The 16208-nt window shown below is 56.3% G+C and overlaps 3 protein-coding genes across 3 annotated transcripts; 2 read left to right on the top strand and 1 right to left on the bottom strand.

The window, feature by feature from the left end:
* Window positions 1–1190: 1190 nt before the first annotated feature.
* Window positions 1191–8942, bottom strand: PHYSODRAFT_329402 (hypothetical protein; the record flags this gene model as incomplete). Its single annotated transcript, XM_009525882.1, has 21 exons — window positions 1191–1205; window positions 1244–1534; window positions 1579–1926; window positions 1971–2318; window positions 2363–2710; window positions 2755–3102; window positions 3147–3494; window positions 3539–3886; window positions 3931–4278; window positions 4323–4670; window positions 4715–5062; window positions 5107–5353; window positions 5431–5846; window positions 5891–6137; window positions 6215–6529; window positions 6607–6921; window positions 6999–7414; window positions 7459–7806; window positions 7851–8052; window positions 8087–8539; window positions 8617–8942. 21 exons carry the CDS (start codon window positions 8940–8942, stop codon window positions 1191–1193), a joined length of 6723 nt encoding a protein of 2240 aa, XP_009524177.1.
* A 4039-nt stretch (window positions 8943–12981) lies between these two features.
* On the top strand, window positions 12982–13640 carry PHYSODRAFT_299182 (hypothetical protein; the record flags this gene model as incomplete). The annotated part of the gene is made up of 2 exons (XM_009525881.1): window positions 12982–13479; window positions 13542–13640. 2 exons carry the CDS (start codon window positions 12982–12984, stop codon window positions 13638–13640), a joined length of 597 nt encoding a protein of 198 aa, XP_009524176.1.
* Window positions 13641–15117: 1477 nt separating this feature from the next.
* On the top strand, window positions 15118–15812 carry PHYSODRAFT_493099 (hypothetical protein; the record flags this gene model as incomplete). Its single annotated transcript, XM_009525880.1, has 3 exons — window positions 15118–15284; window positions 15384–15563; window positions 15626–15812. Coding segments are annotated over 3 exons (534 nt in total), but the record flags the coding sequence as incomplete, so codon positions are not given.
* Window positions 15813–16208: the final 396 nt, after the last annotated feature.

Here is a 16208-nt window from a genome sequence, read left to right as displayed (position 1 = left end):
CCGCGTTCCCGCTGCTGACTCCGCATCCATCTCTGTCCACCCCGACGCCCCCGCCAAGAGCTCCGTTGCGATCACCACAATCACCAGCTTCTGTCCCGACAAGTCCTCCTAGATCACCAAGCCCCCCGACAGCGTTTGACCTAACGAGAGTTTCTGGTGTGCTGACAGCGTCTGGTCCAGCGAGAGATACCAGTTCCCTGGGAGCTCCATGCTCGGCGAAGTCCGGCAATCAAGAGATCGACGCGGTCAGCGCTGCGACGACCAGCCAGATCAGTGACGACGGTTTCGCTAGCGACGAAGACTATACGTATGACGAAGGCGAAGAGAAAGAGGAAGAAGGAGGTGTGTATGGCATTAGTGTTCCTAGTCCGGCGAGAGCTCCTAGTCCGGAGAGAGCTCGTCGGACGACGGGTGCTCCTGGCTTGGCGATAGCTCCCGGTCCACCGAAAGCGGGTAGTCCTCTTGGAGCTCCTAGTCCGCCGAGAGCTTCTAGTCCGCCGAGAGCAGCTAGTGCCCCGACAGCCTCTAGTCCTCCGCCCGGCTCACCAGGAGAGACGACTGACGCTGAGTCCGAGACTGACGAGGACCCGCCGCAAGTTGATGAAGTACCGCCTGAGGAGAGGGCGTATCCCTACGTGCGCGTAGTTGGTACTGAGCGAATGGCGGATGGAGAGATCCGAGCGTGGGTGGAATGGGAGGACACGCTCGAACCTTTGTCCGCCTTGTACCCTGCGGATGCACGCGCCCTTGCAAGGTACCTACGCCGAGCACAGCAAATGCCTGTCGGGCCTCCTACATACCACTACGAGGTTATACGGGGTATACACTATCCAGCAGACGGCGACCTCAGGGTCTTGATGAACTGGCCCAATACACTGGAGCCACTTTCGAACTTGGTACCTGCGGACCGAGAGCAGATTGAACGTGCTAACGGTATTGCAGGCAACTAACACGCTTCAAATACATATCCTTTGCTTTTTCCTCTAGCTACCTGTTTGTTTTATTTTTCAAAGATATTCAACACCGTCCTAGCCAACGTGTTTGATGTGTGCTTGCCAGCATAAGCTGCTCAGTGTAGTACGCAGCTTCAAATACTACTCAACGGAATCGAGCTTCACAGCTCCCATCACTAATGGAAACGCTGTTGACCGAACGGCGCGCCAGCGTCAACGGATTGCCGTCCGCAACGCCTAAAACAGCTTTTTCTGATCAAATCAGTATCGACTGCGGCCAACGCCGCCACGCTGGCCGTAGATACGAGCAGTGCCTCCACGATTCTACCACGGCAGCGCTGCAATAGCGCGAGATCACGTCCCTCGTCCTCGCCTGCTTTCCCCACTAGTCCGTCCTCAGTCAACGAAGGCTCTCGCACGCCATCGCTGTGCTCCAGGCCGATGGAGCCGCAGTGCTTTGTCGGTAGGTTGTCGGCAACGCCCGCTCGTACAGAATCGCATTGCCACTCGACGCGGCCACACCGCCGCCAGAAAACACGCAACTCGACCCTCTCCACGCTACTTCTCGACGAGGCTTGCGACTAACGTCATCCGACCAGCACATCTATGCCGGCGACATGCCGACCGCAGCGCACAAGCGCTTCTTGTTCACATCGTTGCCCACAACGACCGGAGCCGACACGCTGACCATAGATACGAGCAGTGCCTCCACGATTCTACCACGGCAGCGCTGCAATAGCGCGAGATCACGTCCCTCGTCCTCGCCTGCTTTCCCCACTAATCCGTCCTCAGCCAACGAAGGCTCTCGCACGCCATCACTGTGCTCCAGGCCGATGGAGCCGCAGTGCTTTGTCGGTAGGTTGTCGGCAACGCTCGCTCGTACAGAATCGCATTGCCACTCGACGCGGCCACACCGCCGCCAGAAAACACGCAACTCGACCCTCTCCACGCTACTTCTCGACGAGGCTTGCGACTAACGTCATCCGACCAGCACATCTATGCCGGCGACATGCCGACCGCAGCGCACAAGCGCTTCTTGTTCACATCGTTGCCCACAACGACCGGAGCCGACACGCTGGCCATAGATACGAGCAGTGCCTCCACGATTCTACCACGGCAGCGCTGCAATAGGGCGAGATCACGTCCCTCGTCCTCGCCTGCTTTCCCCACTAGTCCGTCCTCAGCCAACGAAGGCTCTCGCACGCCATCGCTGTGCTCCAGGCCGATGGAGCCGCAGTGCTTTGTCGGTAGGTTGTCGGCAACGCCCGCTCGTACAGAATCGCATTGCCACTCGACGCGGCCACACCGCCGCCAGAAAACACGCAACTCGACCCTCTCCACGCTACTTCTCGACGAGGCTTGCGACTAACGTCATCCGACCAGCACATCTATGCCGGCGACATGCCGACCGCAGCGCACAAGCGCTTCTTGTTCACATCGTTGCCCACAACGACCGGAGCCGACACGCTGGCCATAGATACGAGCAGTGCCTCCACGATTCTACCACGGCAGCGCTGCAATAGCGCGAGATCACGTCCCTCGTCCTCGCCTGCTTTCCCCACTAATCCGTCCTCAGCCAACGAAGGCTCTCGCACGCCATCACTGTGCTCCAGGCCGATGGAGCCGCAGTGCTTTGTCGGTAGGTTGTCGGCAACGCTCGCTCGTACAGAATCGCATTGCCACTCGACGCGGCCACACCGCCGCCAGAAAACACGCAACTCGACCCTCTCCACGCTACTTCTCGACGAGGCTTGCGACTAACGTCATCCGACCAGCACATCTATGCCGGCGACATGCCGACCGCAGCGCACAAGCGCTTCTTGTTCACATCGTTGCCCACAACGACCGGAGCCGACACGCTGGCCATAGATACGAGCAGTGCCTCCACGATTCTACCACGGCAGCGCTGCAATAGCGCGAGATCACGTCCCTCGTCCTCGCCTGCTTTCCCCACTAATCCGTCCTCAGCCAACGAAGGCTCTCGCACGCCATCACTGTGCTCCAGGCCGATGGAGCCGCAGTGCTTTGTCGGTAGGTTGTCGGCAACGCTCGCTCGTACAGAATCGCATTGCCACTCGACGCGGCCACACCGCCGCCAGAAAACACGCAACTCGACCCTCTCCACGCTACTTCTCGACGAGGCTTGCGACTAACGTCATCCGACCAGCACATCTATGCCGGCGACATGCCGACCGCAGCGCACAAGCGCTTCTTGTTCACATCGTTGCCCACAACGACCGGAGCCGACACGCTGGCCATAGATACGAGCAGTGCCTCCACGATTCTACCACGGCAGCGCTGCAATAGCGCGAGATCACGTCCCTCGTCCTCGCCTGCTTTCCCCACTAATCCGTCCTCAGCCAACGAAGGCTCTCGCACGCCATCACTGTGCTCCAGGCCGATGGAGCCGCAGTGCTTTGTCGGTAGGTTGTCGGCAACGCTCGCTCGTACAGAATCGCATTGCCACTCGACGCGGCCACACCGCCGCCAGAAAACACGCAACTCGACCCTCTCCACGCTACTTCTCGACGAGGCTTGCGACTAACGTCATCCGACCAGCACATCTATGCCGGCGACATGCCGACCGCAGCGCACAAGCGCTTCTTGTTCACATCGTTGCCCACAACGACCGGAGCCAACACGCTGGCCATAGATACGAGCAGTGCCTCCACGATTCTACCACGGCAGCGCTGCAATAGGGCGAGATCACGTCCCTCGTCCTCGCCTGCTTTCCCCACTAGTCCGTCCTCAGCCAACGAAGGCTCTCGCACGCCATCACTGTGCTCCAGGCCGATGGAGCCGCAGTGCTTTGTCGGTAGGTTGTCGGCAACGCTCGCTCGTACAGAATCGCATTGCCACTCGACGCGGCCACACCGCCGCCAGAAAACACGCAACTCGACCCTCTCCACGCTACTTCTCGACGAGGCTTGCGACTAACGTCATCCGACCAGCACATCTATGCCGGCGACATGCCGACCGCAGCGCACAAGCGCTTCTTGTTCACATCGTTGCCCACAACGACCAGAGCCAACACGCTGGCCATAGATACGAGCAGTGCCTCCACGATTCTACCACGGCAGCGCTGCAATAGCGCGAGATCACGTCCCTCGTCCTCGCCTGCTTTCCCCACTAGTCCGTCCTCAGCCAACGAAGGCTCTCGCACGCCATCACTGTGCTCCAGGCCGATGGAGCCGCAGTGCTTTGTCGGTAGGTTGTCGGCAACGCTCGCTCGTACAGAATCGCATTGCCACTCGACGCGGCCACACCGCCGCCAGAAAACACGCAACTCGACCCTCTCCACGCTACTTCTCGACGAGGCTTGCGACTAACGTCATCCGACCAGCACATCTATGCCGGCGACATGCCGACCGCAGCGCACAAGCGCTTCTTGTTCACATCGTTGCCCACAACGACCAGAGCCAACACGCTGGCCAAAGATACGAGCAGTGCCTCCACGATTCTACCACGGCAGCGCTGCAATAGGGCGAGATCACGTCCCTCGTCCTCGCCTGCTTTCCCCACTAGTCCGTCCTCAGCCAACGAAGGCTCTCGCACGCCATCGCTGTGCTCCAGGCCGATGGAGCCGCAGTGCTTTGTCGGTAGGTTGTCGGCAACGCCCGCTCGTACAGAATCGCATTGCCACTCGACGCGGCCACACCGCCGCCAGAAAACACGCAACTCGACCCTCTCCACGCTACTTCTCGACGAGGCTTGCGACTAACGTCATCCGACCAGCACATCTATGCCGGCGACATGCCGACCGCAGCGCACAAGCGCTTCTTGTTCACATCGTTGCCCACAACGACCAGAGCCAACACGCTGGCCATAGATACGAGCAGTGCCTCCACGATTCTACCACGGCAGCGCTGCAATAGCGCGAGATCACGTCCCTCGTCCTCGCCTGCTTTCCCCACTAGTCCGTCCTCAGCCAACGAAGGCTCTCGCACGCCATCGCTGTGCTCCAGGCCGATGGAGCCGCAGTGCTTTGTCGGTAGGTTGTCGGCAACGCCCGCTCGTACAGAATCGCATTGCCACTCGACGCGGCCACACCGCCGCCAGAAAACACGCAACTCGACCCTCTCCACGCTACTTCTCGACGAGGCTTGCGACTAACGTCATCCGACCAGCACATCTATGCCGGCGACATGCCGACCGCAGCGCACAAGCGCTTCTTGTTCACATCGTTGCCCACAACGACCAGAGCCGACACGCTGGCCGTAGATACGAGCAGTGCCTCCACGATTCTACCACGGCAGCGCTGCAATAGGGCGAGATCACGTCCCTCGTCCTCGCCTGCTTTCCCCACTAGTCCGTCCTCAGCCAACGAAGGCTCTCGCACGCCATCGCTGTGCTCCAGGCCGATGGAGCCGCAGTGCTTTGTCGGTAGGTTGTCGGCAACGCTCGCTCGTACAGAATCGCATTGCCACTCGACGCGGCCACACCGCCGCCAGAAAACACGCAACTCGACCCTCTCCACGCTACTTCTCGACGAGGCTTGCGACTAACGTCATCCGACCAGCACATCGATGCCGGCGACATGCCGACCGCAGCGCACAAGCGCTTCTTGTTCACATCGTTGCCCACAACGACCGGAGCCAACACGCTGGCCATAGATACGAGCAGTGCCTCCACGATTCTACCACGGCAAGGCTGCAATAGCGCGAGATCACGTCCCTCGTCCTCGCCTGCTTTCCCCACTAGTCCGTCCTCAGCCAACGAAGGCTCTCGCACGCCATCGCTGTGCTCCAGGCCGATGGAGCCGCAGTGCTTTGTCGGTAGGTTGTCGGCAACGCCCGCTCGTACAGAATCGCATTGCCACTCGACGCGGCCACACCGCCGCCAGAAAACACGCAACTCGACCCTCTCCACGCTACTTCTCGACGAGGCTTGCGACTAACGTCATCCGACCAGCACATCTATGCCGGCGACATGCCGACCGCAGCGCACAAGCGCTTCTTGTTCACATCGTTGCCCACAACAACCAGAGCCGACACGCTGGCCGTAGATACGAGCAGTGCCTCCACGATTCTACCACGGCAGCGCTGCAATAGGGCGAGATCACGTCCCTCGTCCTCGCCTGCTTTCCCCACTAGTCCGTCCTCAGCCAACGAAGGCTCTCGCACGCCATCGCTGTGCTCCAGGCCGATGGAGCCGCAGTGCTTTGTCGGTAGGTTGTCGGCAACGCTCGCTCGTACAGAATCGCATTGCCACTCGACGCGGCCACACCGCCGCCAGAAAACACGCAACTCGACCCTCTCCACGCTACTTCTCGACGAGGCTTGCGACTAACGTCATCCGACCAGCACATCGATGCCGGCGACATGCCGACCGCAGCGCACAAGCGCTTCTTGTTCACATCGTCGCCCACAACGACCAGAGCCGACACGCTGGCCGTAGATACGAGCAGTGCCTCCACGATTCTACCACGGCAGCGCTGCAATAGCGCGAGATCACGTCCCTCGTCCTCGCCTGCTTTCCCCACTAGTCCGTCCTCAGCCAACGAAGGCTCTCGCACGCCATCGCTGTGCTCCAGGCCGATGGAGCCGCAGTGCTTTGTCGGTAGGTTGTCGGCAACGCTCGCTCGTACAGAATCGCATTGCCACTCGACGCGGCCACACCGCCGCCAGAAAACACGCAACTCGACCCTCTCCACGCTACTTCTCGACGAGGCTTGCGACTAACGTCATCCGACCAGCACATCGATGCCGGCGACATGCCGACCGCAGCGCACAAGCGCTTCTTGTTCACATCGTTGCCCACAACGACCAGAGCCGACACGCTGGCCGTAGATACGAGCAGTGCCTCCACGATTCTACCACGGCAAGGCTGCAATAGCGCGAGATCACGTCCCTCGTCCTCGCCTGCTTTCCCCACTAGTCCGTCCTCAGCCAACGAAGGCTCTCGCACGCCATCGCTGTGCTCCAGGCCGATGGAGCCGCAGTGCTTTGTCGGTAGGTTGTCGGCAACGCTCGCTCGTACAGAATCGCATTGCCACTCGACGCGGCCACACCGCCGCCAGAAAACACGCAACTCGACCCTCTCCACGCTACTTCTCGACGAGGCTTGCGACTAACGTCATCCGACCAGCACATCGATGCCGGCGACATGCCGACCGCAGCGCACAAGCGCTTCTTGTTCACATCGTTGCCCACAACGACCAGAGCCGACACGCTGGCCGTAGATACGAGCAGTGCCTCCACGATTCTACCACGGCAAGGCTGCAATAGCGCGAGATCACGTCCCTCGTCCTCGCCTGCTTTCCCCACTAGTCCGTCCTCAGCCAACGAAGGCTCTCGCACGCCATCGCTGTGCTCCAGGCCGATGGAGCCGCAGTGCTTTGTCGGTAGGTTGTCGGCAACGCCCGCTCGTACAGAATCGCATTGCCACTCGACGCGGCCACACCGCCGCCAGAAAACACGCAACTCGACCCTCTCCACGCTACTTCTCGACGAGGCTTGCGACTAACGTCATCCGACCAGCACATCTATGCCGGCGACATGCCGACCGCAGCGCACAAGCGCTTCTTGTTCACATCGTTGCCCACAACGACCAGAGCCGACACGCTGGCCGTAGATACGAGCAGTGCCTCCACGATTCTACCACGGCAGCGCTGCAATAGCGCGAGATCACGTCCCTCGTCCTCGCCTGCTTTCCCCACTAGTCCGTCCTCAGCCAACGAAGGCTCTCGCACGCCATCGCTGTGCTCCAGGCCGATGGAGCCGCAGTGCTTTGTCGGTAGGTTGTCGGCAACGCCCGCTCGTACAGAATCGCATTGCCACTCGACGCGGCCACACCGCCGCCAGAAAACACGCAACTCGACCCTCTCCACGCTACTTCTCGACGAGGCTTGCGACTAACGTCATCCGACCAGCACATCTATGCCGGCGACATGCCGACCGCAGCGCACAAGCGCTTCTTGTTCACATCGTTGCCCACAACGACCAGAGCCGACACGCTGGCCGTAGATACGAGCAGTGCCTCCACGATTCTACCACGGCAGCGCTGCAATAGCGCGAGATCACGTCCCTCGTCCTCGCCTGCTTTCCCCACTAGTCCGTCCTCAGCCAACGAAGGCTCTCGCACGCCATCGCTTTCCCCACTAGTCCGTCCTCAGCCAACGAAGGCTCTCGCACGCCATCGCTGTGCTCCAGGCCGATGGAGCCGCAGTGCTTTGTCGGTAGGTTGTCGGCAACGCTCGCTCGTACAGAATCGCATTGCCACTCGACGCGGCCACACCGCCGCCAGAAAACACGCAACTCGACCCTCTCCACGCTACTTCTCGACGAGGCTTGCGACTAACGTCATCCGACCAGCACATCGATGCCGGCGACATGCCGACCGCAGCGCACAAGCGCTTCTTGTTCACATCGTTGCCCACAACGACCGGAGCCAACACGCTGGCCATAGATACGAGCAGTGCCTCCACGATTCTACCACGGCAGCGCTGCAATAGCGCGAGATCACGTCCCTCGTCCTCGCCTGCTTTCCCCACTAGTCCGTCCTCAGCCAACGAAGGCTCTCGCACGCCATCGCTGTGCTCCAGGCCGATGGAGCCGCAGTGCTTTGTCGGTAGGTTGTCGGCAACGCTCGCTCGTACAGAATCGCATTGCCACTCGACGCGGCCACACCGCCGCCAGAAAACACGCAACTCGACCCTCTCCACGCTACTTCTCGACGAGGCTTGCGACTAACGTCATCCGACCAGCACATCGATGCCGGCGACATGCCGACCGCAGCGCACAAGCGCTTCTTGTTCACATCGTTGCCCACAACGACCAGAGCCGACACGCTGGCCATAGATACGAGCAGTGCCTCCACGATTCTACCACGGCAGCGCTGCAATAGCGCGAGATCACGTCCCTCGTCCTCGCCTGCTTTCCCCACTAGTCCGTCCTCAGCCAACGAAGGCTCTCGCACGCCATCGCTGTGCTCCAGGTCGATGGAGCCGCGGTACTGCGTCCAACGGTTGTCGGTAGCGCAGGCTCGCATCTGTGCTGGAAGGACGCGATGATGGTACCATGTACCAGCTGTGGTGGAAGGACGCCAATTGTGGTATCATCTGCCATAAATCGGTGAGACAAAAATGCCGGCCGCTGGCGGCTGCTGCGCTGAAGCACTTCGGGCGATGCGGGGGAGGTTCACGCCGCTGACAAGCTGCATCGAGGCCTGCCGTGGAGTGGCCGCCGGTAGCGTAAGCTACAATTGTTGGCTACAGAAGCTGGTGTGGCCGCCGGTAGCGTGAGCTACTGTTGTTGGCTGCAAGCTGTCGATTCGAGGATCCGACAGTACCATGAATAAGTGTAGGTGTCGACATCCGGAGTAGCTCTGTTCACAGATCGCAACGCACCGCTCACAACAAGCTTTTTGGCGCTGCGGACGGCATCTGGGCGCCGCAGGTGAACAAGGGAGGGGAATGGGAGGCTCCTGTCCTGGCAGATTGCGTCGAAGAATGGCCTGGAGTGGCCCGAGTCGCGTAGTAACCAACGGAGTCGAGTGCAATGCATGCTGGCGCCGCCAAGTCCACGGCATCGAATAACAACGCTCTACATTGCTTGACTACTGTACACTGCCATTGGCTGGACAGTGATCCGATTACAAGACGCGCATTGTGCACGACTGTATGCTAGAACGCATCGCTATTGATTATCCAATAGGATTAAATACGATACGGGCGATATAACTGCTTGTAATAGTACTGTACATCTACATGTAAAATTCCATGCGTTCAGTCTGCAATTGTGGAACTTCAATTTCGCCAGGGCGCCTCTGGGCTTGATTGAAAGCACCATGACGTGCACGGAGCTGCCCGGCACCGTTGGGAACAGCATCCTCTCTCAGTACAAAACGCCAGGAGGAGCGTCGACGGCAAACGCAGGAGCGTCTTGGCATCACATTCGTGAAACAACCGAGATAGATTTTGACACTCCACAAGCCTTGAGCCTTCTCGACGAGTGATGCCGTAACCCACATCCTGTCTTGCTCTGCTGCAGCAGCACTTTCACGGCGAGGAAATATTTTGAATGACGCTTTCGTAGCGCCGATCCCACGGTAAAATGTTGACGTGTCAAGCAACTCTTAAATAAAATATTAGTTGGGGATAGGCGACATATCCACGGGTTGACATGCGAAAACATGTTATGTTTTGAATAAAAAAGAGGAAGGGTGACATCTGGGTAATCGACGTCCAAAACAGTCATATTGTTTGTATGAAATGCAGGAGGGGCGACATCAAACGCGCACGAGCCAGTAATCTCAATTTGGGCACAAAGACCCATTTCGTAAAAACGTCGTAAAAACAATTACCCATCACGTAATTACATAGAACATTTCGCGAAAAATCTGTACGAGCTCATTTTCTAATATACGAATTGCGAGTGTATCTCGGATGCGTCACCAAGCAAACCCAGCCAATCGAACCCACGCCAATGCTACGTCTGTAGCTCCTGAAGTTGTCTGTCTGGTATTGCTGATGCTGTCTGGCACCATCTCCAGAAGATGAAGTCAAGTGGATTCGAATTTGTATTGCTAATTTTCGTTCGTCCATTTCATAGTTGTAGTATCCCGGCTACTTATGGAGTGGACATGTAGCAACGTTTGGCCGATTCGTCATTTTTACTTTCAGTAGAATCCGGTCATCTCGGTGCGTTTCGTATTGAGTCAATACAGCACGGTGTCGGTACCGACTGGTCGGCTAGTGCTCGGCTTGCAGTTCCTGTAGACGGAGCTGAGAACTGGCGGCGCCATAGCGACTTTGCCCCTCATGTTGGTGCTGTCGACGCATGCCAGGAACAGAATCAAGTGGCGCACCATACACATATAGCCGCAATATTTATCCCTCACCACCTGACGACGGCATAGAGTGACGTAGAGTACTCGATGGATGTGGTGTCCCGCCCGTCTAGAACAAGGGTGCTGAGGCTAGTCGTTGTCGGCGCTGGTGTGATCCCAAGGCATTGTGCGCTGCAGACGGTATCCCGCTGGTGCAAGCGCGCGGTTGACGCTACTAGGAGCTTGAACAGTACATGTAGTGGGTTTCGCTGATGCAAGCGCGCAGTTGACGCTGTTAGGAGCTTGACAGTAGTGTGTTTCTGGTCTTGATCTGACGAAAACTAGAACGGGAGCTGGCACCCCCGGGAAACCTTCCAGACTTCTCTCTTCAGGGTCCTAGTTCCTTGACCGCATGGGTCTCCTTGTCCGGCTAACGCAAGAGCACTCACCACAGAGTACAATTTCCTCGCGCTTGGCTTCGCCACTTCGATACTCGAGCTCGTTCTTCACCTTCTAGCCCAAGTGCTCCGGCAATAACTTCCTCCTCCAATAACCTGCTTCACATATTCCTACCTAACGAAAAGGTCGTGCATGCCGTTGCTTATAATGATCTCGTTGACAAGAAGTACGCCGTCACCTTGGCCTCGACGTCGGAGATCGAAGTGTTGAGCTTCACCTCGTCACCGATCATCCCGTCCATGTCTGCAGTTCCCTGTTCTTCAGGCTCGCCGTCATCCCCGTGATTTTTACACCAAGAAGTCGTTCGTCAAGTCCTCGAAGTCCACGTCCCATCGGGTCTCGCACATCGTCTCCAACAAGTTCTCATCGAACGAGTTGCGTACCGGCCGCAACACCGCCTTCACATCTTCGTTCGCCGACTTGTCTCTAGCCTCCGATGGGCTACTACTGCGGGTTCGTGTCCGGAAGGCACGCATCCCGTAGGCGAGGCCGCTGCAGCGCGCAGTATCGGAAGTAGATAGTCGTCAAAACCGCAACAAATTAAAAAAAAACTTGTACCACGCCTGCGTGTCCCCAAGTATTCCTTACGGCACTCCAGCAGCGCTTCTCGCAAGACATAGGTGCGTTCACGATCGCGAAAATCGGCTGCAGCGCGCGCGGAACCACCGCCGGCGCAACCATCACTTCGCCAATGACTATCTTCTTCACTTGCCCGGCCTTGGCCGTCGATCATCTAAGTCATCTTTCCTTTTTCAACTAAAAGTATCTTTGTAGTGGGTTCCGGCATCGAGCTCACAAACTAAAACGCACACTAAGAGGACAGCAAACCTTCATGTATTCCTTTACAGGGTAAGTTCACAACTTACTGCCCTTGCTCAATGTCTTCTAGTTATTGATTCAGGTTCCTAGAAAACCCTAGTACAGTGAACGACCGGGTAGCCTGAAGGATTCGTCGCCCTCGCGAGCGCGGTAGGCAAACCATGGACACTAGCTGCACTACATAATCTGTGTCGATGATTGGCATCGGGTAAGCTTAGCTCGAGATTCGCGATCTCCGGTGGCACTGTGGCCGAGTCGATGGGCAATGCGATTCTGTACGAGCGGGCGTTGCCGAACATAGTACTGCGGCTCCATCGGCCTGGAGCACAGCGACGGTGTGCGAGAGCCTTCGGTGGATGGGGACAGACCAGTGGGGACGGTTGGCGAGGACGAGGGACGTGATCTCGCACGTAGGGGCAAGTACCGAATTACCTATGCTATCACCTTCTATATGTTATGCCATACACCCTAATTGACTAATCACAGGCCTTAGCTTTTGCCTCCACCAGGTGGCAGTGCTCTTAGGATCGAAATCTGTACTTTTAAGTACTGTACACCCAGTACACTGGGTGTACGTAAATAATGTCGGCCACATAACTGGACTCCAGCTCCATTTATTTTCTAATATGGTTGGAAGGAAACGTGGTCGTGCTGATAGCCCCCCCCCCCCCCTCCCCCCAAGCGCCCTCGGCGACGCACCGCATGCCCACTCACGGAAACTGGGACGGAGTGTGCTGCTGGTATCGGGGCCTCGCCAGTTGCGTTCACTCCCCCCTTGGTGCAGGAGCACACAACACCCAAGCAGCCGGAGCCCGGTGCTAGTTGCGAGGCTGCGATCGCTGGTCCAACTGGGACAACTGCGGCCACGGCATAGAAGCCGAAGCCCATCAAGCGACGTGCACCACGAGCGGCCAAGGTGTCGGAGTCCGCTGCTGCCAGCGAGTCCGCGGTGGTGGGATCAACGGGGTCAGCTGCTACGGCCATGACACAGACGCAAAGGTCCAAGAGACTCCCACCACGAGCTGGTTCGATAGCAGTAGTTGCTGGGGCCCGGCCCACGGTCTTGGTATCGAATCTAGAGCTGCTCGAACGCGCAAACGCTTTGATCGGCTCAGAGACAAGTGACGCAAGTTATCGTGAAAGCGATGAGGCTGACGTAAGCGATGTATTCGACGATATGATCGATGCTCAACGCGCGAACCATCGAGAACAAGTGTTGGCAACAACGGCCGATGTCAATGTGCTTCGGGAGAACGATCGCGAAATATACACCAGACTTGAGTCTGACGGGGCGTCTGATGAGGGATGCGATAGTGAAGACTCATCTTTGGAGGATTGGGCAATGCAAGACCCGCAAGCCCAGGATGATGATACAAGCTCTGCGGATGAGACGGACAACATAAATGATGACGACGCACTGATAAAGATGGCAAAAAACCGAAATGAGATTAAATCCTGGGAGACGTTGGGTGGGAGCCAGGTAAGGTGATATGCTAGCTACGCATATTATTTAGTGATAAATCCTCGCTCACCGTTTTGCAGTTTCAGGACCCATGGAAAGAAACCCAGACTATCGTGGGCTGTATGAAGGCGCATGGGGACCGACAGATGTCATTCTCAAGATCGCGGAGTCCTCAATAGAGTTGTTCTGGTTTTTTCCCCGAAGCATCTCCTGCACACGATCGCGGATGAAAGTAACCGGTACGCTGCGCAGACGGTTATTACGCGAGCTCGAAAGATAAGAGACCGCCAAAAGCGATCCAAGCGTCGGGGTAAGAGATCAAAGGACGTTGAATCGCTGAAGCAGATACGCCAGCGCCTTAGACGTATGGAACCTTTCGCGCCCCATGAGTATGCTGTCGTGTTCGGGCTCTTGATAGCGCGCATGCTCTGCCCGCATAAACGGCGTCTTTCGAGCCATTGGAGCACCACGAGGACTGGTGCAATTCCGGCTGGAACGTTTGGTTCATGGATGCCTCGAAACAGGTAATGTACGGCCTGTTAGGTGATGAGGTGAATATATTATTCCCCTCTAACGATTGTTTATCGACTTTACAGGTTCGACGAGATAATGCAACATCTGCACTTCTCCGATAACAACGACCCCATGGCACAGCAAGATACAGCGTGGAAAATCCGCCCTGTTGTCGACACAATTCAGGAAACCTTCAAAAAAGGCTACAATCCTGGACCCATTGTGTCGTTCGACGAGGGAATGATTCCTTCCCATTCGAAATTCAACGGGACACGGATGTTTATGAAGGATAACCCTCATAAATGGGGAACGAAGCTTTTTATGACTTGCTGTCCGCGCACGTCCTACTACATGAGGTAATGTATTAAACTCTGTTTACAGGAACGAATCTACTAAACTAACCTGTGGTAATGTGCGCACATTGTTAGACTGGAAGTCTACTGTGGAAAAAAGGCTCATCTCGGTGGTAAACAAACAATTGACGACAAATCTGGACCGGCCGCAGTTCTACGAAATCTAGACAAAGTTCTTCCAAGCGAGCGCCAAGACTATCGAATTGTTGTCATTGATAGGTTCTATACGTCTGTCGCGCTGGCGCTTGAACTACTATCGAACAAGATCTACACAGTGGGTACAATTCAGACCTGACGCATTGTGTTTCCATCGGACCTGAAAGAAAGCGCAAGAAACGGCCTAGTGATATTCCTCGCGGATCACATCTTCTGGCCCGATGCAAAGCAGCTCCCGATATGCTAGCGTGTTGCTGGTGGGACTCGAAGCCTGTTCATTTTCTTGCGACATGTGCCAGTGTGCAGCAGCTAACTACAGGTTGGTGCTTTGCATACATTGGTTGGATTGTCATCTAATCTAATGTTGGTGGTCTGTTGTTATTGCTTATCTTGTAGTTCGAAAATCCTGGGTGGAAGGCGAACCCACCGATATTCCTTGCCCGAAGTTGGTAATAGACTACCATAACAACATGGGAGGTGTTGATATTCACGATCAACTCCGACTTCAGCTGTTTTCACTTCAGCAGGCATTCAAATTCAAGAAGTACTACAAGACGTAAGTACGACAGGAATTTTGGTTGCTTGTTGAGAGTTTGCTAACTTTTCCTGAAGTCTGTTCCTGGGGTAGCTTGACATAGCGCTCGTTAACGCTTACATTATCCACCGGGAACACAACCAGAGACTAGGGAAGTCTGGCTTGAGTCATTCGGAATTTCTCACAACGCTACATGCCCAACTTCTGGCAACGCAACCAGAAGATATGCTGGAATCACCGATGGTACGTTATTTGCAGCAGTTTTTGTTTTCTTTTGACAGTGAAGCGATTGCTAACATGGCATTGTTCCTCTAAAAGCCATTTCAACCCCCATTGGTTGTCCCGTGTAGGCCCACGGGTCGAAGGGTAAATTTGTCGAACCATGAACCCACTGAAACGCAAGACTTTCAAGTTGAAGTCGGAAATCCTAACCGCAAGCGGATGCATCGAGCATGTAAGGTCTGCAGCTTACTGGCCCCACAAGGAAAGAGGGGGAAAAATACCAAGTGGTACTGTCGGGCTTGTTCGGACGGTCACACCGGCGAGTAAGTGAAGTTTCATTGATTTTACTCGCGGGGTATTAAACTCGCAGTGTTTTGTTTCTTAGTGTTTATCTCTGCCAAATGGTGCGGCATGAGTCATTCGGCGAAAAGAAGTCGTGCTATGCAATTTGGCATGAGCACTGGGATTGTGGAAAGAGTATCCCGGTGAACCTTGACAAGAAATTGCAGTTCCGAAAACCTACAGGAAAGCGACGCAGCTCGAAACAATCCTCGCACGGACATGGCGGTTAACCGCCCCAATTGCTAGTAGCCCTCGACAATGAATGAGTATACATTTTCTTTTGGTTTTTTTGTAATTAGTTTGTATTTCAACAGTATTCGACTATAAAATCCTGTCAATGCCGGTCTGTCCTGTTTTCTAATGCCATGTTCGGGTCAACCGTCGTCACCCGCCCCAAACCGTCTTATGTAGCTTGAAGCTACTAGCTTTATATCCCCTTTCGCAGCGCCATTACGGCGATTGGAGCAGCAATCGTTTTTTGGCAGGTGTCGACAGCACTGGCATGAGGATGTCAAGCTCGAACTCGTTTACGAACGCATCCTCACTCGCCTTGATCAATGAATCTACTCAAGGGACGAATATCGGACCAGTGCTCGACGCAGTTTGCCACCGGTATCATCCATCTG

The sequence above is a fragment of the Phytophthora sojae genome, assembly GCF_000149755.1.
Source record: "Phytophthora sojae unplaced genomic scaffold PHYSOscaffold_3, whole genome shotgun sequence".
NCBI lineage: Eukaryota > Oomycota > Peronosporomycetes > Peronosporales > Peronosporaceae > Phytophthora > Phytophthora sojae.
Note: the sequence above shows the minus strand (reverse complement) of the source record. Positions and strands in the feature narration are given on the sequence as shown.